The following is a 23,605-nucleotide window of genomic DNA, read 5'->3' on the forward strand; positions in this document are numbered from 1 at the left end:
CAAAGCAACGTTATTTCGAAATGGGAGGTAAGGCGGGCAAACTCCTTGCCAATCAAGCTAGAACCACAGCTCTCTCCAGACTGATCCCTAGGATAAAATTGCCATCTGGATTAGTGGTCACTGACCCCAAATTGGAAAATAATTCATTTTTGAATTTCTATTCTGACTTGTACACCTCAGAGTATTTACCTGAAACCTGGAAGGACCACAATCCCCTGGAGATGCGTTTGTATCCTAAAGTTGATTGCAATCTGGCTGATAAGTTAGGCGCCCCAATCGCAGTAGCGGAAGTACAGGAGGCGATCGAGCAGTTACAGAATGGCAAATCCCCTGGCCCAGATGGGTTTGTAGTAGAATTTTACAAAGCATATTCAAACCTAATAGCCCCACATTTGGTTAATGTCTACAACGAGTCCATTAATAGCGGCAGTTTGCCTCCAACTCTATCAGTAGCCAACATCTCTCTTTTATTAAAAAAAAGATAAGGACCCACTTGAATGCAGCAACTACAGACCCATCTCACTTTTAAATGTGGACCAAAAGATTCTGGCCAAGGTCCTAGCCACTCGTTTGCAACAAGCCCTACCTACCCTAATTTTCAAGGACCAGACTGGGTTCACGTCCGGAAGGAGCTCATCATTCAATACCAGGAGACTTCTCAATATTATCGGCTCCCCCAATCCTGCTACACCTGAGATGGTAATTTCCTTAGACGCCGAGAAAGCGTTCGACAGGGTTGAGTGGGAGTATCTGTACTATGTCCTGTTTAAATTTGGTTTCAGCTCTGACTTTATTGCATGGATTAGACTGCTATATGACGCTCCAACTGCCCATATCCTTACAAATGGATTGAGATCGCCACCTTTCGCCCTCTGTTGGGGTACCAGACAGGGATGCCCCCTCTCCCCCCTCCTATTTGCTCTAGCTATCGAGCCACTGGCCATCTGGCTTCGGGGGGAGGGGAGAGTTGAGGGCATCACCAGGAATGATGTCACCTACAAGCTGTCCCTTTACACCGATGGCCTGCTATTATATGTGTCAAACCTGGCCTCGTCCATCCCCGCTATCTTAGACATTCTAACCCAGTTTGGCAGATACTCTGGTTACAAATTAAATTTTAATAAAAGTGAACTTCTTCCTGTCAGCGAGCTGTCTAGGAGGATGCCACCATCCTCTTTCCCATTTAAAGTTGTTTCAGAGGGGTTTCGATATCTTGGTATATTTGTAACTGCTTCTTTTGAAGACCTTTTCAATAAAAATTTTCGCCCTCTCATTGATAAGTGTAAGCTAGATTTGACTCATTGGTCCTCCCTCCCTTTCTTCCTAACTGGCAGAGTCAACCTGGTTAAGATGGTGATTCTTCCCAAATTTCTCTATTTATTCCAACATATTCCGATTTTTATTAGACGGTCTGTCTTTCAACAGCTAGACCAGACAATATAGTCGTTTTTATGGTTGAATAAGCCAGCCCGTATTAGTAAAGCTGTTTTACAACTTCCCAAGAAGCAGGGCGGTCTTGCACTACCCAATCTTATTCAATACTATTGGGCATGCAACATTAACAAAATTAGTCACTGGCTTGATAGAGGAGCCGATGTAGGCCCCTTGTGGGCGCTGGTAGAATTACGGTCCTCAAAGTTTTCTTTACAGTCCCTCCTTACCACACGGCTCCCCCTCAAGATTTATAACATCTTGCAGAACCCTGTTGTTACCAACTCATTGAAAATTTGGAATCAATTTCATAAACATTATGGCTTGAACGAGCCTTCAACTTTAGCTCCGGTTGTTAAAAATCATCTATTCCCACCCTCCTTATCAGACCCTACTTTTATCATCTGGCGAAACAAAGGTTTATTACATATCAAAGACCTGTACAAAGAAAATGTATTTACTGATTTTACAGAGCTCGCAGTCAGGTTTGAATGACCTTACTCTCACTTTTTTCGTTTTCTCCAAGCCAGGCACTTTGTCCAAACCTCCTATCCTCACTTCCCCAACCACCCGCCCGGGTCTCTGATCGATTCTTTGCTCACCCTCGATCCTGCACAAAAGCGCTCCATCTCTGTGATTTACAATTCCATTGGCTCCCTTAACCCTGTCCAAACAACCCGACTGAAGCAGACCTGGGAGCAGGAGATAGGAGCTCCAATCTCGGACAATCAATGGAATCAAATCCTTAACCTAGTTCATACAGTACGTCCTCTATATGTGCCAGGCACAGCTTATTACAATGTAAAGTTCTTTTTAGAGTGCACTACACAAACGCCCGACTGGCGAAGATTTACCCAGGCACCAGTGACAGTTGTAATAGATGTAAGGAGTCACCTGCTAATCACACCCACATGTTTTGGTCCTGCTCGAACCTCACTGGCTTTTGGCGCCAAAAAGTTGACACACTTGCAACAGTGCTTGATGTGGATCTTAACCCTGAGCCCTGCACGGCCTTGTTTGGCTCTCCTCCACTCTCGTCACCGAATTTCCCTGTGTCCAAATGTCGAGTACTGGCCTTTACAACCCTATTGGCTAGACGCTTTATTTTGTTTAAATGGAAACATGCTCTTCCACCTTCACACAATAGCTGGCTTAGAGAGGTCCTAACTCATATTAAACTTGAGATTAGATTTTCACTGGCGGGTTCTGATGATGCTTTTTGGAACATTTGAACAGAACTATTATCCACCCAGAAAGTGACTAGATGCCCCCCCCGCCCTTAATTTTTTTATTATTTATTTACCCCCCCCCCTTTTTACGTAATAACAGTTTGAATGTTTACGGTGGGTGGGAAGGGTTAAGGGTTAACTATAGCTCATAGAAACTGTTCTGGCTTAGGCTAAGTTCGTTGTTGCTCCCATCATACCTTGTGTAGGACAACCATCTTTTCTAATAAGATTCTCTCTATTTTTATACAATGTATGTGTGAGATATTGTTAGATGTGAACGAAAAATCTAATAAGATTTATAAAAAAAATTATTCACTTTTAAAGATTTTTTCCTAAAACTTTGCCTGCAGCAGAAGTGGACAAGTTCTCACAAACTTCACAGAAGAATCAGAGAGGAATTATACGGAAAAACACAGTAGAAGTTTTAATTATTCTTTATTTGAGCAACATGAGCGTAAATAAAAACACTTTCATATTCATCATGGCTTCCTGAAACATGGGGTGGATAAGTCAAACCACAAGGACAAGGATGACATACAACATCTTCAGGATCTGAATGAAGGGTAAAGCAGTCAGAACTCACACAGACGCCTTATCTTTGTTTGTATTAACGTATTTAACTAGTGAACTAGCTCAGCGTACTTTATTACATTATGTGCCTTTTTTTTTTTTCAACCTTGATTATTTTTCTGGGTCATAAATATGGGACTGGAAAGGACATTAAAAGTTTAGCCCTGGCCGGGGGGGGGGACAGAATTATTAATTGGTCCATCTCTGTGCCAAATCACCTCAGGAGAAGTATGTACTGACTGACGCAGATTTAGCTCTCAGTAGAAAATTTGCACGCTTTAAGAATTCTGACGCGCCGCTTAAACAACAGTCTGCCGGCTGAACAGGTCGAGTGTGACGGCGCTGAGGAACACCGGAATGCTCTTCTGATGGAAGAGATGAAGATCCACCAACTCAGTCAACGTACGAGAGAAATCCGTTTCCAGGAGCTGCATGCTTCCACTTCCGACTGCTCCACTGGCCTGGAGAAACAACGGGGGGAGACAACAACGTGTGAGGAGTTCAGTGTGAGATTCATCCACAAATACTTCTGCACTCTGAAATGATGACAAAACAATTGTAAAGCCACTTTTTCTTGTCTGATACCTCAAAAGCCCTTTGACAGAAGTCTAACCAACATGTGTCACGGTGTTAGAGGCCATGTGGATTTGTTTTCTCCTTCTTCCCCAAATCACACTTAAGAAAGGTCAAACTGAGGTTTCTTCTGTTCTCAGAGTGCGATTTATTCAAATTGTGACCTTATCAGCATTTGTTTGCATATTCAGCACCTCAGAAACGTGTAGTGAGCAATATTTGACCTTTTCATCAACAATGTGGGTTTAATTTCTTAAATCAAATCTTCCAGCTGTGAGCACAAGTGCACAGCCGAGGTAACGATTGAACGCGAGTTCAAAATACTTCGTTTATCAAATCTGTTTGGAAAGTTTTTGTGGGTAAAATGAAATTAAAGTTTCTGGAATTACTAAAGATTTGATTTTTTCCACACTCGTGTGTGTGTGTGTGTGTATTGATCAGCACCAATCAGCTATAAATTACCAAGCATCTTCACATCACATTTACATTTAGCCCCGCCCACAAAACGCTAGAAAGTGCTGAAAAAGACAAAATAGCAAATGAACAATGAAGGAGTGCCTCCTAAGAGCAGCGACTGCAGGGTACCATTACTTTCACTCTGGTCTTATTTGGATAATTTATAGATGTGTTTTGGAATCGCTTTCTTTGAGGTCATTAACATGAAGCAGCTGAGTTTGAGAAACGTTCGTTAAAGCAGTAACAAATAAATCAGTGAGGAATCCGTTTATAAGCGCATGGGAACTCATGGATAATTATTTTGTCGGAAGATGATCAGTCGAGGCTCACATTAGTGACTCAGCTTTTATGGAAATTCACACCAACACAGGATACAAAACGTTTTCCTGAAACAGTCATGTGAATGATTTATGGATAAATTTGGTTGTAGTTTAATAAACAAGGCTCTGTGTATGAAAGAAAGAACAGAAACACTATCTGCAGAATGAAGCTGGAGTCTGTGGAACGGTTTCACTTCTCTCTCCATGAGTTCCTCTCGGAATGATGAAACAAATCGATCCGTTTGGTCGCATTAGAGGAACGCTCCTGAGAGCTGCTGGGACGAAGCGAGCAAATCCGAGTGTTCGTGCAAGGAGGAGGAGGAAGAACTTGGAAATTTGATTTGATGATGACGAGGCTGCAGTTTTGTTGTAGACGACACAAACACCATGCAATATTTATTCCAGTAAGTCATTAATTATTTTACATCAGAAGTCTTCAAATCCCAGTGAGGATTAACTTCAATAAGCACGATCCAACTCGTGAAGATCATCTTTATGAACTTTATGGTGTGAATTCTGCAGTGATTTTCACACGAAGATCCCAAACTGATGTTTACGGATTCATTTCTTTCCTAAACAATGTGCGACACTGGAAGAAAGGGACCAGAAACCATCCCGGAATTATCTGTGAATTAAAGAGGTGTGAAGAGCCATAAATGTTTAATTAGTGCTAAGTGCTGCTGAGGCTAAGACGTAATTAGAAAACTGCTAACAGAGCTTTAATACATGGGAGATACAGTTTCAGTCAGAAGTTTACATGCAGGGACACAAATGTGAGGGTAATTCAGATTTTTCAGTGATTCTCTGAACTGATTTTTTTCTGTGACAGAACTATGACGACGTTAACACATCTTTAACAGAAAAAACAAGACGAATTTAGTGCACACGTTTTAATTTATTTTGGCTTTTCTGAAATAAAACACAGGGTCAAAAAATATACAAACCCCCACTTAGATTATAAATTCAGTGAAGCTGAAATTTCCAAAATGTCTTTAACTCTCCAAGGCCTCTTAACTTCCTGTTAGTGATGATTGACTGACTACAGCTGGGAGCTTCTCTGTGAACAACATAAAAATGGTTTGACACTCACTGGATTGACCAACACAGTACAATGGGAAAGTCCAAGGAGCTCAGTGCAGATCTGAGAAAGAGGATCATAGATTTACACTCGAACGTCTCTTGGAGCCGTTTCTATACAACTGCAGATTCCAAAATCATCAGTTCAAACAATTACACATAAATACAAGTTATTGGGAGGTGGAGCCAATCTGCAGGTAGAAGATCCAAACCGTCCCCCTCTGCTAAGAGGAAACTGGTTCAGATGGTCAGGAACAAACCAAGAACCACCAAGGCACAGACCTGCCATGAACTGGAAGCTGCTGGAACACGAGTGTCACCGTCTACATTCAGGTGAGTTTTACATCACCATGGACTGAGAGGCTGCTGCCCAAGAAAGAAGCCCCTGCTCCAAAATCCACACCTTCAAGCTCGACTAAAGTTTGCTGCTGACCACATGGACAAAGAAAAAGCTTTCTGGAGGAAAGTTTTACGGTCAGATGAGACAAACTTTCAATTGTTCGGCCACAATGACCAGAGATACAGAGGAACACTGCACCAACTGTGAAACACAATGGTGGTAGCATCAGGCTCTGGGGCTGTCTCGCTCCCAGTGGAACTGATGTATTGCATCAAGTGGAGGGAATCTTGAAGAACCTCAGAATTCTTCAGCAGAACCTCAAACCATCAGAAACTTGGACCCAGTTGTGTGTTCCAACAGGACAATGACCCCAAACACACATCAGAGCTGGTTGTGGAGGATAAAACAGGACAGCAATAAACTTAACCCTGTCAACAATATGTGGACTGTGTTTAAAAGTCGAGTCTGTTCCAGAAAACACACAAATTTAACTGAAATCTACCAATTCTGCCAAGAATAGAGGACAAATATCAAACCAGAATTCTGACAGAAGCTCGCTGATGGTAAACAAAAGCGTCTGGTGAAGGAGAAACTCACTCAGGCAGACTTAACCAAATACTAGGTGGCTATACAGTTAGGTCCATAAATATTTGGACAGAGGCAACATTTTTCTAATTTTGGTTCTGGACATTACCACATTGAATTGTGAACAAAACAATTCAGATGCAGTTGAAGTTCAGACTTTCAGCTTTAATTCAGTGGTTTGAACAAAATGATTGCATAAAAATGTGAGGAACTAAAGCATTTTTTTTAAGCACAATCCCTTCATTTCAGGGGCTCAAAAGTAATTGGACAAATTAAATAATTGTAAATAAAATGTTCATTTCTAATACTTGGTTGAAAACCCTTTGTTGGCAATGACTGCCTGAAGTCTTGAACTCATGGACATCACCAGACGCTGTGTTTCCTCCTTTTTAATGCTCTGCCAGGCCTTTACTGCAGCGGTTTTCAGTTGCTGTTTGTTTGTGGGCCTTTCTGTCTGAAGTTTAGTCTTTAACAAGTGAAATGCATGCTCAATTGGGTTGAGATCAGGTGACTGACTTGGCCATTCAAGAATATTCCACTTCTTTGCTTTAATAAACTCCTGGGTTGCTTTGGCTTTATGTTCTGGGTCATTGTCCATCTGTATTATGAAATGCCGATCAATCAGTTTGGCTGGATTTGAGCACACAGTATGTCTCTGAATACCTCAGAATTCATCCGGCTACTTCTGTCCTGTGTCACATCAATAAACACTAGTGACCCAGTGCCACTGGCAGCCATGCATGCCCAAGCCATCACACTGCCTCCGCCGTGTTTTACAGATGATGTGGTATGCTTTGGATCATGAGCTGTACCACGCCTTCGCCATACTTTTTTCTTTCCATCATTCTGGTAGAGGTTGATCTTGGTTTCATCTGTCCAAAGAATGTTCTTCCAGAACTGTGCTGGTTTTTTTAGATGTTTTTTTAACAAAGTCCAATCTAGCCTTTTTATTCTTGAGGCTTATGAGTGGCTTGCACCGTGCAGTGAACCCTCTGTATTTACTTTCATGCAGTCTTCTCTTTATGGTAGATTTGGATATTGATACGCCTACCTCCTGGAGAGTGTTGTTCACTTGGTTGGCTGTTGTGAAGGGGTTTCTCTTCACCATGGAAATTATTCTGCGATCATCCACTACTGTTGCCTTCTGTGAGTGTCCAGGTCTTTTTGCATTGATGAGTTCACCAGTGCTTTCTTTCTTTCTCAGGATGTACCAAACTGTAGATTTTGCCACTCCTAATATTGTAGCAATTTCTCGGATGGGTTTTTTCTGTTTTCGCAGCTTAAGGATGGCTTGTTTCACCTGCATGGAGAGCTCCTTTGACCGCATGTTTTCTTCACAGCAAAATCTTCCAAATGCAAGCACCACACCTCAAATCAACTCCAGGCCTTTTATCTGCTTAACTGAGAATGACATAACGAAGGAATTTCCCACACCTGCCCATGAAATAGCCTTTGAGTCAATTGTCCAATTACTTTTGGTCCCTTTAAAAACAGGGTGGCACATGTTAAGGAGCTGAAACTCCTAAACCCTTCATCCAATTTTAATGTGGATACCCTCAAATGAAAGCTGAAAGTCTGGACTTTATGTCCATTATATAACTATAACTTGAATATGTTTCAGTAAACAGGTAAAAAAAAAAATTGTGTCAGTGTCCAAATATATATGGCCCTAACTGTATGTGTAATTCTGTCCCTGTACTGATTTCAGGAACCCCCCCACCCCACCCAAATAAATAAATTAATTAAAAAGTTGTGCATCAATTTCTTTTTTCCCCTCCCCATTAAAGATGTGTTAATGTCCTCATTGTTCTGTCACAGAAAAAGATCAGAATCACCCTCACATTCATGTCACCATATGTAAACTTCTGACCAAAACTGTAGACATGCACCACACACACACACACACTGTCGGAGCCGTTTTTGAACTCTAAGTTTATATATGTATTTAAATTATGTTGATAAGATTCCACTGGAATTTAAGTCAAGGAAATATTAGATTCATAGTTTAAAAGTTGTGAACAGTGAATACATTGCCATGTTTAGTTTGGTGATGAACGTGATTACCACGTCATAGCCAATTGTCTGGCAGCCTAATTGAAAGATTGATGGACGTCTGGTTAACGTGATATAGAGCCGGCCCACCTGGAGCAAGGTGGGCGGTGAAGTGCAAACAGTTTTCAACCGTGTGTCCGCGTCTACAACAGAGGGCTTGTTTTGAGTTACTTGGAAAATAAACCACTATTTTTATACACGCGTTGTCTGTAGTACTATCACTGCTCCAAGAAGCCGCAACTGAAAAGCTGTCTACACACACAGTATGCATAGGTGCTGCACGGTGATAAAATAATAAACTCTAGGTTTTGACTGAAAGCTACGTCACGTGATATATTTATAGAAGTCCCCAGTAAACACTCTCATCATCATGGCATACCACAGCAGATCCTGCTGTTTTTCCAGCATCAGCATGGCCTGTCAGTTCAGCATAGACTCCTTTTCTTTTTTTAGACTATTATTGATAACACTGAGCATCTTTGCTATGGCTCAATTAGTCTGTGCTGTGGCGCATAACTGGCTGTCAGCTCTTCCCAAAGTATCAGCCAACTATCTATTCATCAACATGCTAATGGAAATGCAAATACGCATAAAAAGTACTGAACCTGCAATATGTTTAGAATCAATCACAGTAACAGGACAGCTTTAATGACGCTCTCTGGAGTTGCTGGACGAAGGACTCCACAACTTTAAAAACTGAAGCAGCACACCGATTTCTGCAGTCTTCTCGTATAATAAAACATTCCACCCTGAGCTGCAGTTCTGTTGGAGGAAATGGTCTGCTGATGAGACGGTCAGAGGACGACAGACTGGGCGAAGCTGACAGGAAGGCTGTGGTGACAAAAATCACCACTCTTTACAACCGGTGTTGAGCAGAAAAGCACTTCGCAAACAAGCTGAAACTTGAGATGGGTAAGCGACAAGAAGCTGAAGATTAGAAGAACGGTGTCTGGTCCGATGAACTAACCGGTGCTGTGTGAACAGTTCAGGCTGCTGCTGGTGTAATGGTGTGGGGGCTGGGGTTTCCTGGCATCGTGTGAAGCTCACCACAGCATCAGAGTGTGATATGACCATCTGCTGAACTTTATGATCACGATGACCAGAACTTCAAAGCAAAGTTTCCCCACACCTTGTGGAGTCCATATCATGAAGAACTTTACCCTTGATCCAGAAACTGAACTTATTTCCTTCATGTGATTTGATAAATTCTCATGGTGTGTAAATTGTGCATAAAATCCGTTTGAATTCGATTTAAATTGATCACCACAATTGAACTTGATGTTCAATTGAACTTTCCTGTTCAAACAGTGAAAATCTGAAAGCGTCGTCCCGTCCCGATCTTGTATGGAATTCTCTGGGCAACATGAAAAACACAAACAGAATGAAGATCCAGACAGGAGACGAGACGGGGGACGTTCTCATTAGCAGGTGGGTTAAAGGAGATAACGATATTCACTAATCAGTGAAATGGAAATGCTAAACATGAAGGCTCCACTTAAATGCAGATTCTGACATTTAGCTTTCAGAATAAAGGAGAGCGACTGAATATTAATTATTTATTTTTTTAAAAAGTCTGCATCTTGTTTTACGCGACTCTATTCAGAACCTATTAAAACTACCTTGAGCTTCCAGGGGACTTGGTTATGTAATGCGAAGAGGAAAACGCTTAATCGTCTTCATCATCTAATGTCCCCCTTAGAAACCAGGACACATGATTCTACATGGCTGAGATAAGTTTAGATCAGACATCTCTACTGCATACATACACACAGCCAGAGAGTGAAACATCCCGAGTCTTGAATCATGGCTGAATTTGAGAAACTACTATAAAGTGTGTGATACACAGAAACTATTTAACTTCATAAACATCTTGCGGTCTGTAATCCTTTCTGTAAGACAGGAACACGCGCTGCAGTAGGATGGCTGAGGAACGCTGTGCAGATGCGTGAGAGAAAAGACAAAAACGTCACTGAGGATTGTGTAGCATCTCTGAAGGGACGCTCTGGACGTCAGAGATATGGCTGATCTGTCAGACAGACGAAGTCTCGGTCTGCGGCGCCGCCAGGCGTTTTCCTCTTTTCAGTACACTGAGCCCGTCTCCGTTAGCCTCTGGAAATCACACGTAAAGTTAAACACGGGCGTATTAGTGTGAAAGTTAAAGCTTTGGAAGCTGGTGTGTTTGAGCAGCGTGTGAGGTGGTGACAGCTGGACAGATGAACACTAAAGCGCTGCTGCATTGCTCTCTGTACGTAGACACAAAGTGAGGGCGAAATCTCAGCACCTGTATCAGAACGGCATTGTAGGTCTCATCTCATTATCTCTAGCCGCTTTATCCTGTTCTACAGGGTCGCAGACGAGCTGGAGCCTATCCCAGCTGACTACGGGCGAAAGGCGGGGTACACCCTGGACAAGTCGCCAGGTCATCACAGGGCCGACACATAGACACAGACAACCATTCACACTCACATTCACACCTACGCTCAATTTAGAGTCACCAGTGAACCTAACCTGCATGTCTTTGGACTGTGGGGGAAACCGGAGCACCCGGAGGAAACCCACGCGGACACGGGGAGAACATGCAAACTCCGCACAGAAAGGCCCTCGCCGGCCACGGGGCTCGAACCCGGACCTTCTTGCTGTGAGGCGACAGCGCTAACCACTACACCACCGTGCCGCCCCCGGCATTGTAGGTAATGCAGGAAACTGTTATCCAATGTGAACATTAGGGTTGCACCGAATCCAACATTCGGTTTCGGATTCGGCCGAACCTTGGCCTTTTTAAAGGGGTTTGGTTTCGGCCGAACCCTAGAGCGCCGACCGAACCGAATCCTACGTGCGGCGCATGTGCATGCGATTACGTCGTCAATGTTTAGGAGAAGATAGCCTCCATCGTGCTTGCAGTCGAAATCGAAAACGGAAGCAGTGAGCCGAAAGAGTGTTGTGCAGCAGTACTTTCAAGTGAAAGAGGGAGATTCAAGTCGCGCAACATGCACACTTTGCCAGAGATGCACCGATTGACCGGCTGCCGATCGGAATCGGCCGATTTTCACGTGATCGGCCATGACCGGCGACCGGCCGGTCAAAATTAAAATATGCCGATTTTCTGCCGATCAAAACTTGTGTATCACATAGAGATGAAAGTGGAAATACTCGTAATTCGCAACTAAAAGGCTGCAGCTCCACTGGCAGCTTGAACATGCTTTCTAGTCCGATTGTGTTGCGCTTGCGCAGAACAGTGTCAGTCCTGCGCGCCTAACGAGCTCCGGTGCGCGCGCCGTTAACAACAACGAAATTCACTATATTTGGATATCCACATATAGTGAAATTATTTTTGTGCCAGATATTGGATGTGAAAAGAAGAAAACGTTTGTGGTTGTGTGAATTTCCCATTACAGGAATGTTGGCCTATTACCAAACATCTAGTTAGATTTGTACAAAGAGAGAAAGAAAAAAATGTCTTTTTGTTTGTTTTACAGCCTTGGTTGCACTTGATTCCATTGGAAATTACTCTACAAATACACATTTGACAAAGATGATAGAATGGCTATGGTATAAGTATGACTGGAAATTATTTTTGTATTTTGATACTGAATGAAGAAATGGGTTGTTCTATAAGGCACAAGTTTTCAGATCTAAACAGGCTTATGAAAGTGTGTTCCATAGCAGTAGGCAAATAATATATGAGGGGGAAGTTGGTTTTGTGCCAGATATTGGATGGGAAAAGAAAAAAATGTTTGTGTGAATTTCCTATTTCAGGAATTAATGTTAATACCAAACATGAAGAAAGATTTTACAAAGAACAATGTCTTTTTGTTTGTTTTCAACCTTTGAGGTGTTAAATTTATTACTGAAAATCTGGCAGAATGTTCTATTAAAGAAAAGATAAAAAGAAAATAGTCTGTGTGTGCTGTGAAGTGGTTTGAAAAAATGAAATCGGAATCGGCCAAAATCGGTATCGGCAGGTCACACTCCATGGAAAATCGGAAATCGGAATCGGCCCAAAAAATTGCAATCGGTGCATCTCTACACTTTGCAGTACAGAGTTGTCTCGTGGTGGGAAAGATGCTAAACAGTACACAACATCTCCGCTGTTAAAACATCTTCGCTCAAAGCATCCGACAGAGTACGAGTTGTGCATGGCCGACTCTAACGTCAGTGAGGCTTCAGGTACCACAACCGCAGTCACAGATAAAAAGTGGTACTTAGACCACCATTACCAACGCTAGCTATAGAACTAGGTTGTTAATAAAATAGCCTACGTGGAGACATGTTCGAGATTTTTTTTTGTGCTACACTTTGTTTAATGTATCTAATTAAGCCTACAGTTGTAAGTGCTTGAAATTGAAGTGAAATAGCCTATAATTTATGTTCCATGAGTGTAAGCATTAAACATGATCAAGATCCCTAGTAAGTTTTTTTTTTCTGAGGAAAACAGATTCAGCATTAAATATCACCTTTTTGTTTGAAAATTAAGTAGGCTTACATGTATGCAAGAGTTAAAATGTAAATGTGCTATGTTTTGCTGCATTCTATCTGCAGAGATCCTTTTTTTTTTTGGTCAACAAAGAACACTTTAGCAATGGCTCACTGTTACGGACAGGCCTTATTCTTTTAGCAATAATGTCACTTTTTGCTCTCTCTTTGTTCTTTATAATGGACAGTATACTAAAGCGGGTGGCACGGTGGTGTAGTGGTTAGCGCTGTCGCCTCACAGCAAGAAGGTCCGGGTTCGAGCCCCGTGGCCGGCGAGGGCCTTTCTGTGTGGAGTTTGCATGTTCTCCCCGTGTCCGCGTGGGTTTCCTCCGGGTGCTCCGGTTTCCCCCACAGTCCAAAGACATGCAGGTTAGGTTAACTGGTGACTCTAAATTGAGCGTAGGTGTGAATGTGAGTGTGAATGGTTGTCTGTGTCTATGTGTCAGCCCTGTGATGACCTGGCGACTTGTCCAGGGTGTACCCCGCCTTTCGCCCGTAGTCAGCTGGGATAGGCTCCAGCTTGCCTGTGACCCTGTAGAACAGGATAAAGCGGCTAGAGATAATGAGATGAGTATACTAAAGCCTGTACACTGAATGACTTTAAGCTGAAAATTTCAGTGGTGTTCTCTAAGTGTGACTATTCAAATACAAAATAGTGGCAGAAGTTATTGCCTATGTTTTTACAGTTTAAAATAAAAAATATTCCTTCTGGATAAAGTATCTCTATCTTACTATTAAGAAAAGGAAATGTGCAATGTTTTTCACTGCATTATAATGTACTAGCTGATGTTCGGAGTAGGATTCGGTTTCGGCCGAATCTTAAGCAGTGGATTCGGTATTCGGCAGAACCTTAAAAATCAGGATTCGGTACATCCCTAGTGAACATACACAAAAATGACGATTATAAAATAAATCTTGGATGCTCCTGAATTTCTCGCTGTAGTTATAAAGATTAATACACGAGTCTTTAGTGTGGCTCTTTTTTCTTCACTCAAACACTGCTGTTTTTTCAGTTATTAGATAAAAATACAGGAACTGTGTAAGAACGAGTATTTTCTTTTGTAGGTCTCCCAAACTTCAGTCTGCTTTTCGAACAGGTTTCAGTGAGCCATCAAAACGTGTCAGCTGAGATCCGGACATCGGTAAACCTTCCACGTCATTCAGACTTCAGCGCTCAACTGCAGGAACAGAAGCAGAGGAGTGGTGCGTCATTAACAGCGCGTCATGAAGGGCGCGCCATTAAGGGCACTAATCCTTTTGCATTCTGCTCCGTCCGAGAAGCCCAGGTTCTGAGGATGAAAAGCATTCCCAGAGCATGATGCCACCCCCATGTTTGACAGTAGGGATGGTGTTCATTGAGGCACGGCCATCACACACAGCACTTTGAAACTTTCCCAAATACAGCATCTCGATCTTGTTATCACATGAAGAACCCACATCTTCACTGTGTCACACTCGTGCCTTTATATGTATGGCTCTTTGTAGGTTCGGGTTCTTTCTCCCATACAGTCTTCACTCCACTCTCAGACTCAAATGTGGCCTCCCTCACCATCTCCTTCTGGTTTTTGAGGCACTGGTTGTCTGGCTAGTGCTTGTTTGGCAGCTTTTGCACAGTTTGCAGTAAAAATACAGACAGGAAGATGTGTATTTATCATTTGCTAGTCAGACAAATCTGCAGAACCAAAATAAGTTCCAGAGGAGTGAATACTTTTGCAAGCCACTGTATGTCCATTGCCTTTTTCACTACTGTGGTGCAAACAGGATTTTAAAACTCACTTTCTCTTCTGCAGATTCTTGTTTATATCCAGGAAACCTACCACCAGCACCTGACCTCGGACTCTACATTTACAAGGCCTGATTTCCTGTGACGGATCACTCATCTCAGGAAGAAAAAAAAAAGAGAGAACACAAAGATGTATTCTGAAAGCTTGGGGATGAACAAGCCCCACCCACTGAACAAGCTTCATGCCTAACTTCAACTTTGTGAAATGAGTGAGCAGTGGAGCAGAACGGCGCGTGCGCTAATGCCCAACAGTCATGTTGCGTTAGCTCGTCTTATTTAGGACGCATCTCTTTCACGCTGAAATCAAGCTGGAATTAAAGCTATAACCTGAGAAGTTAAAAGTCTTCCTGGACGTGTCAGGTGTTCTGGTGTTATCAGACCTCGTAAAACTCTCTTTGAAAAATCAGATACGTTACATTAGAGATGATCTGATCGGTTGCGTTTTGCCTCTACATGACACATACTTCACTTCAGGATGTAATCAGCAGCTCAGTGAGATTCAGTAATCACCTCCTGATTGGACAGGAGCAAACCTCAAAAGTGTGAGCGCCCACAACCCCGTACGCTGCTACAGCTACGAGACGTGAAGAGATGAGGATCATCAGTGGCGTGGTGGTGATCTCGTCCACCTGTCACTTCCACCACGCCCGTGAAGACAGAACTGATCCCAGACAGCAGTTATCACTTTTCTGCAGTCTCTTTCAGGTTTCTACATGTCACACAGCTATGAGCTGAATATTTATGAAGCACTTCAGCGGGAGACGTTCCACAGACATCATGAATATTCCACTGAGCTCCGGTTCAGAGAGACAGCACACTTAATCACACACTGAGTCCTGGAGAAAAACACACACGGAAATATCAGAGACAGAAACAGACAGAGAGAGAGAGAGAGAGAGAGAAGGGGGGGACAGAGGGACAGAGAAGGGAAGGACAGAGAGAGAGAGAAGGAGGAGGACAGAGAGAGGGGGAAGGACAGACAGAGGGAGAGAAGAGGAGGACAGAGAGAGGGGAGGAGGACAGAGGGACAGAGAGAGAGGACAGAGGGACAGAGAGAGAGAAGGGGGGACAGAGGGGGGGAGAACAGAGGGACAAAGAGAGAGAGAGGACAGAGAGAGAGAGAAGGGGAGGAAGGACAGACAGAGGGAGAGAAGAGGAGGACAGAGGGACAGAGAGAGAGAGACAGGCAATGAACATTCATTGACACACACACACACGTACGTATTTGAGGAAACTAATCCCATGTGAATAAGTTTTCCACACGTACTGCAGCAGTAATGGCCCACAGCTCTCTTTCTGTCTCTCTCTCTCTCTCTCTCTCTCTCCCCGTCTCCACACATCCCCTGAGTAAATTCCTCAGTTTGACCCAGCAGTTCTCATTCTTACTACACAGACAATAAATGGCTTATTACATGTTGTTAAAGAGATGTTTTATAAATCCAGTTTGGAGAGACATGTAGAGAGACACTGAGACACACACACACAGACAGACACGCAAAAAGAGACACAGGCAGACACAGAGACACACACACAGATTAAATACATCAGTGTGAGAGTCTGCAGAGTGAAAACAACACACACTGTACAGTCACACTAATACCCATCATTCTTATCACACTTCAGACTGGAAAACAGAGGAAGAGCTCTCTGTGTGTGCGCGCACGCGAGAGAGAGAGGAAAAAAAAAAGACCCTCAAGGTTAATAAATACTGACAGGAAATTATCTTTAGCAGTAGGGACTCAGGTGGTCTCAACACGCCTGATTTGACACACCAAAACACACACACGCACGCAAACACACGAAAGAACACAAAAGCCGAGCCCTCCTGACATGAAAAAAAAAATCTCTGTACACAAACTGCAGCATGAGTGTGTTTATAAAGAAACATTTTAAAAAGCTCAGAATGACACGAAAGCCTCAGCTGGGCGTCGTCTCGGCTGTGATGGTGTGAGAGAAGAGGTTCAGGACTGTACAGTGGATCCGAAATAACAATCTATTCCAAAATTAACCGTTAATTATTTAGACTAAAAATAAACCTCTCTGATTGGTCAGGTGGTGCTGGTTGCAGTTTTATTTATTAAACAGATCTGATCTCTAACTCTGGGACTCGTCCTTCTCTCTGACGCTCTCACCAACACTCATCAGCGTTCTGCTGCTCTGCACGTTGCTGTTAAATAACAATTATTAAAATGGGATTTTTACTTCATGGACTTTCAAATCTGGGGAATTAAAAATGCCGGAATGCTGTGCAGCTACACGCCGTGAGTCATTCCCGAGTTTTTCCAGATGATTTGTCGAAGGCTTTGAAACACCGCAGCGATGGTTTCAGAGCTCTCGCGCCGCCCTCGTGTCCCCGGCGTCAGGCTTTTATTAAGTCTTCGCACAGATATCCACTAAAATCGGATTGTTTTTTCATCAAAATGAAGGAAATACATCTCAGAAACAATATTAGACTTTCACTGGAAGTTTCAAACCAAGTTTTTAGATCAGTGCTCGAATGAATTCCACAGTAAAATATAACATGGATAAACTCATGAGCTGATCAAGAGCGAAAGGAGGATAAAGGAGAGAGTCTGTAGGGCAGAATGTCAGTAAAATCTTTACTCAGGAAACAAAATACAGCTGAGAATTAATTTATGCAAAAACACATCTCGGTGTAACAGAATAAACATCTGCGCTGTGTGGACAAACTCGCACCGAGACACAAACCAGCCGACCGGAGGTCAGGAGCAGAGGTTACTAAAGGTCAGTTATTTACTTAGAAGCAGCAGGAAAGTGGAGATAAAATTAACGCAATTTAAAGAAAGAATGTCCGCTTGTTATGTTTGTAATGTTTGCCCCTGCTTAAAAAGAATAATCTGGATGCTTCAGTATTGAACAACTACAGGCCAATATCAAATCTACCATTCATCGGGAAAATCCTTGAAAAAATTGGCTTCAATCAATTAACTGCCTTCTTGATATCAAACAGCTGTTTTGATAACTTTCAGTCAGGATTTCGTGCCAATCACAGCACTGAAACAGCGCTGATTAAAGTTATAAATGACATACGTCTTAATACTGATGCAGGCAAAACATCGGTCCTGGAGTTACTGGACCTCAGTGCAGCTTTTGATACGGTTGATCACAACATACTGCTATATCGACTTGAACACTGGGTTGGGTTGACTGGTAAAGTTATCACCTCTCATCTCATCTCATTATCTCTAGCCGCTTTATCCTTCTACAGGGTCGCAGGCAAGCTGGAGCCTATCCCAGCTGACTACGGGCGAAAGGCGGGGTACACCCTGGACAAGTCGCCAGGTCATCACAGGGCTGACACATAGACACAGACAACCATTCACACTCACATTCACACCTACGCTCAATTTAGAGTCACCAGTTAACCTAACCTGCATGTCTTTGGACTGTGGGGGAAACCGGAGCACCCGGAGGAAACCCACGCGGACACGGGCAGAACATGCAAACTCCACACAGAAAGGCCCTCGCCGGCCATGGGGCTCGAACCCAGGACCTTCTTGCTGTGAGGCGACAGCGCTAACCACTACACCACCGTGCCGCCCCGTAAAGTTATCAATTGGTTAAAATCATACTTAAAAGATAGAAGCTTCTTTGTTACCATGGGAAATTGTACCTCAACATCAATGTCCTTGACCTGTGGTATCCCTCAGGGGTCAATCCTTGGACCATTACTATTCAACCTTTATATGCTCCCACTTGGACAAATTATCAAGAACAACTCAATTTTGTATCACTGCTATGCAAATGACACCCAAATTTATTTTGCTTTATCACCTAATGATTATGCCCCCCTTGAATGTCTCTACCAGTGTTTCGACCAAATCAACAACTGGATGTCACAAAATTTTCTTCAGCTGAACACAGATAAAACAGAAGTAATTCTATTTGGGAAAAAAGATGAAAGACTCAGGATTACCACTATTCTTGACACAAAGGGGATTAAAACAAAAGATACGGTTAAAAATCTTGGCATTTTCATTGACAGCGAGCTAAACTTTGACAGTCACATGAAAGCAATCACTAAATCGCCATTTTATCACCTAAAAAACATTTCCAAACTAAGAAGACTTGTGTCAAAAAATGATCTGGAAAAACTTATACATGCCTTCATCTCTAGTAGGGTTGATTACTGCAATGGCCTTTTCACAGGCCTGCCAAAAAAGACCATCAAACGACTTCAGCTGGTTCAAAATGCAGCGGCGAGGGTTCTCACACGAACAAAAAGAACAGAGCGCATTACTCCAATTCTAAGGTCCCTTCACTGGCTTCCAGTAAGCTACAGAATTGACTTTAAAGCATTGCTGCTGGTGTACAAACCTCTAAATGGTACAGGGCCCAATTACCTCTCTGATATGTTGCAGCGGCCTAACCCAATCAGATCTACCAGATCGCAGCAGCAAAATTGACTGGTAAAACCTGTTGTTAAAACAAAGTGTGGTGAAGCAGCTTTTAGCTACTATGCAGTACAGCTATGGAACCAACTGCCACAGGACATCAAAAATGCTCCTGCTGTCGGCAGCTTCAAATCTAGACTAAAGACCAAGCTGTTCTCAGATGCTTTCTGCTAACTGATAAATATCATCAACTTTACATGTTTTAAACTATACTTAACTTTTACAGTCTCTGCATGTTTTAAACTTTACTTAACTTTTATTCCATTTTATTCTGCTGTTTTTTACTGAACTTTTACTTCATTTTATTACTTTATTTCTAGTATTGTTTAATTCTTATATTATTTTTATTTTTCTCTCTTCTTCCCCCTTTATTTTATGTAATTTTATTTTCTATTGTTTACTGTTTTGCCTTGACCTCTGTAAAGCACATTGAACTGCCACTGTGGATGAAATGCGCTATATAAATAAACTTGCCTTGCCTTGTAATACAGAATGCCACGCCGCTGAGGAACATCACGAGTGCAAGGTGAGACACAGAGAGACAGACAGGTGTAGGAAAGGGAGAAGAGAGAGGTGGAGGAGGAAGAGAAAGAAGCCTTTATTCACTTCCAGGAGCCTTATATAAGCTCTAAACACAACTCCTCTAATCAGGTGATGACGATCACTGAATCTCCAGTGTGTGGTCTTCTACACTCTACATGTAGGGCACTAGGTGGGATGGAGCCTGTAAAGAGGAAGCTGTGTTGTATGTGCAGGAAGTAGATGTATCAAGGTTTAGTTGTTTAAATTTAAGTTGAATCTCGCTGATCTCAACTCACAGATTTAAAAGTTTTAATCGTGGACTTCCTGAGGAAAGAAAACCTCCCGGTTTATTTAGAGTTAATTTATTTTGGATGAACCTAATTAAATACACTACCGTTCAAAAGTTTGGGGTCACTTTGAAATTTCCTTATTCTTGAAAGAAAAGCACTGTTCTTTTCAATAAAGATCACTTTAAACTAATCAGAAATCCACTCTATACATTGCTAATGTGGTAAATGACTATTCTAGCTGCAAATGTCTGGTTTTTGGTGCAATATCTCCATAGGTGTATAGAGGCCCATTTCCAGCAACTCTCACTCCAGTGTTCTAATGGTACAATGTGTTTGCTCATTGCCTCAGAAGGCTAATGGATGATTAGAAAACCCTTGTACAATCATGTTAGCACAGCTGAAAACAGTTGAGCTCTTTAGAGAAGCTATAAAACTGACCTTCCTTTGAGCAGATTGAGTTTCTGGAGCATCACATTTGTGGGGCCGATTAAATGCTCAAAATGGCCAGAAAAATGTCTTGACTATATTTTCTATTCATTTTACAACTTATGGTGGTAAATAAAAGTGTGACTTTTCATGGAAAACACAAAATTGTCTGGGTGACCCCAAACTTTTGAACGGTAGTATATATGAAATTCCTAAGTAATAATCAGGTGTGCACAAACTTTTGGCCATATAGTGTATATTAAATATTCTATTCTAAACAAAGCCTATTAGCCTCATGCTTAGGGTGGGTTCTGTAATATTTTAACCAAAGTGTATTCTTATTAATTGTGTTTTTTCTTGTTACACAGCCTATAGCAGATATGTCTGATGATTGCAAATGTAGTGAAGGCAGTAAACGAAAGAACACACAGCAGGAACAGTAAAACATCTACAGAGTGGTACGAATACCAGGGCATTTTATATGATTCTGTTCGTAGATGAGCTGCACCACCATGCCTCATTGTGTACTCAATCCAGAAGACAGCATTGTCTAAAGGTTTTATTGGCACATCTCTGTGGAGTCTGGAGAGTCTTTGCATATTTTCCCGGTATGAAGGGTTATGGAGCACTTCTTTCACAGTTAAAAGGAAGGAGTCTTTGTCCACAGTTGCAAAATTGACATTCTTTGCAACTCCCTTCACCCTCATTTTTGCAAGATTGTCAGGCTGATCCCAGACGAGTCCAAAACCAATCATAGGAACTCCATGATAGATAGCTTTCTGAATTCCATTGGTTCCACCATGAGATACAAATGCCCTGGTCTTAGAGTGGCCAAGGAGATCATTTTGGGCTATCCAGTCCATTATTAATGTATTGTTCATTATTAATGTAGTGCGACTTTTCATGGAAAACACAAAATTGTCTGGGTGACCCCAAACTTTTGAACGGTAGTGTAAGCTCATACACTCACCAGGTCCTTCCTGGCTTTAACATGATGACAAAGCGGCTGATCTTCACTTCTACACAGCGTTCTAATAAAAGAACTGGCGTCGTGGATGTAGAGGTGATCAGAGTGGAGAAGAATAAATCCCATGTTTAATAAGGCACTCGGAGAAAAGCCAAAAAAAAAAAAAATCACAGAAGGAAAAGGAAAACCCGCTTTAAAAACTTGTGGCTTTAAAGTGAGAAGGTCCATCATTTGGCCTCAGGCTCTTTCTCAGCCCGGAGTTTTCATTCGACTACACAGCAGCACAGAGGAGGAGCTTTACAGCATCAAAGAGACGAACACCGAGGAGCTCCGAGAGCTGAGAAGCTGCCAAGAAGAGAGAGATTACTACCACATCTGGACTATTAGCTGGTGCAGCAGGAGTGAGGGAACAGGACGAATGGAGCGGGACGAGCTCTTAAAAACAGGAAGTGGACACGAGGGGCTTTTTTTTTTTTTAAAACGTTCAAGCCAAACATGTGAGGAGAGGAGAAGGAAACAACAGCGAGTGTGTTACAGTCAGAGTCTGAGAAGTAATAAAGTGCTGAGGAGAGAAATAAGAGTCCAAAATTAACATTAGTTAACTCCTAACTCAATTTTAGTTCATGCAAACACACTTTCTACAAAAATCCACCTGCTTCTTCAGCAGCATTCAGTGCAGATCTTTACAAATGCTGCTGAAAGGAACTCGTGCATTTTTCGTGTGAATAAACAATAACTCAACACATTCTAAACAAACAACTCTGAAAGTAAAAAGTCACTAACAGCACATAAAAGCCAGAGACAACAATCCAAACACCAGCGTGTTTTCAGGAGGAGGAACCCAGAGAACCCACAAAAAAAAAAATCCAGGATAGAAACATAAGAGATAACCAGCTACTCCACTGAGATCAGGAGATAATAACAAGCAGGCTTGTAATCCTCGAGTCCAGGACTCGGACTCTAGTCTGACTCGTGACTCGACTTGGACTAGAGCACTGATGACTTGGACTTGTAAACTGGAGACGAGGACTTGGATTTTTTTTTCTTTATTTTTTGTAACATGCCATAATAATTTGGCATATCTACATTAAATTTTGTGTAAGTGTGTCACACCTGCGCGCCTTGGCATGTGCATCAGATAGACTCTCGGGCGCGCTCTGGACAGCGCACGCACCAAGGCTCTCGTGCGCACCGTAAACGACTCGCGCCTGCGCAGGATTGAGACGCAATCAGCGCGCCTATATAAAAACTGTGAAAAAACACTTACTTTGCGAAGTATTGAGTTGCTTTGCTGATACATTACTGAGCCTTATTTCCTTGTTTGGTTTCCTGATTTCCTGTTTCTTGTCTTTGATCCTGCCGAGTCTACGATAGCCTGTTTGTGCCCTGCTCGACCTGTTGCCTGTTTCACTGTATTATGATTTTGCCTGCCGTTCTGGTTCGTCTAACCCTAACCCTAACACACCTTCTGCACTTACATCCATCTCCCAACCATCTCTGATGGAATACTTCACCCTCCCTGATAAAGAGAAGCACATTCACCTGTTCATACGTCATGTTCAGGAACAAGCTAATGTTAACGGCGCTGAAACAACCACCGTCACATGGTGCGGTTGGAGTCTTGTTCTCGGACTCGACTCGAAATTCTTTTTATTAATGACTAGGACTTGACTCAGACTTGAACACTGGGGGACTTGAGACTGGACTCGGACTCTAGGTTTAGTGACTCGACTACAACACTGATAAGATAATATCTTGTAGACAGTGGCGGCTCCTGAATTTTTTTTTCAGGGGGGGCAATTTTCCCCCCATTATGTCTACACGGACCATAAATGTCCACAGGACTGAAGTAAATTGACCTAGGTAGCAAATCAATTGGCCGAACTTGTTTTTGCCTGGTAAATTCAGATATCAATATAGACAATATCTCTTCTCTCCACTAGGTGGCAACACTGAACAAGTTAAAGGTGGCAAACTAAGGTAGCCTAGTAAACTAGACCCACCCGCCTAGCGGTCAAAAATATTTTTGCCTACGAGTGGCAAATATTCACATTTAGTCTGGCTTGCCAGGCTAAAACTAAGGAAGATTCATTGTG

At 42.4% G+C, this 23,605-nt stretch overlaps 1 protein-coding gene across 5 annotated transcripts in view; it reads right to left on the reverse strand.

The window, feature by feature from the left end:
* Positions 1–3,078: 3,078 nt before the first annotated feature.
* mad1l1 (mitotic arrest deficient 1 like 1) overlaps positions 3,079–23,605 on the reverse strand; it is a 115,359-nt gene continuing 94,832 nt past the window's right edge. For all 5 annotated transcript variants that reach the window (XM_060898577.1, XM_060898574.1, XM_060898575.1 and 2 more), the window contains one exon: positions 3,079–3,691. In XM_060898577.1, the coding sequence (XP_060754560.1) occupies positions 3,530–3,691 (162 nt within the window). In that variant the 3' untranslated portion in view covers positions 3,079–3,529. The remainder of the gene's footprint in view (positions 3,692–23,605) is intronic.

The sequence above is a fragment of the Neoarius graeffei genome, chromosome 18, assembly GCF_027579695.1.
Source record: "Neoarius graeffei isolate fNeoGra1 chromosome 18, fNeoGra1.pri, whole genome shotgun sequence".
NCBI classification, from domain to species: domain Eukaryota; kingdom Metazoa; phylum Chordata; class Actinopteri; order Siluriformes; family Ariidae; genus Neoarius; species Neoarius graeffei.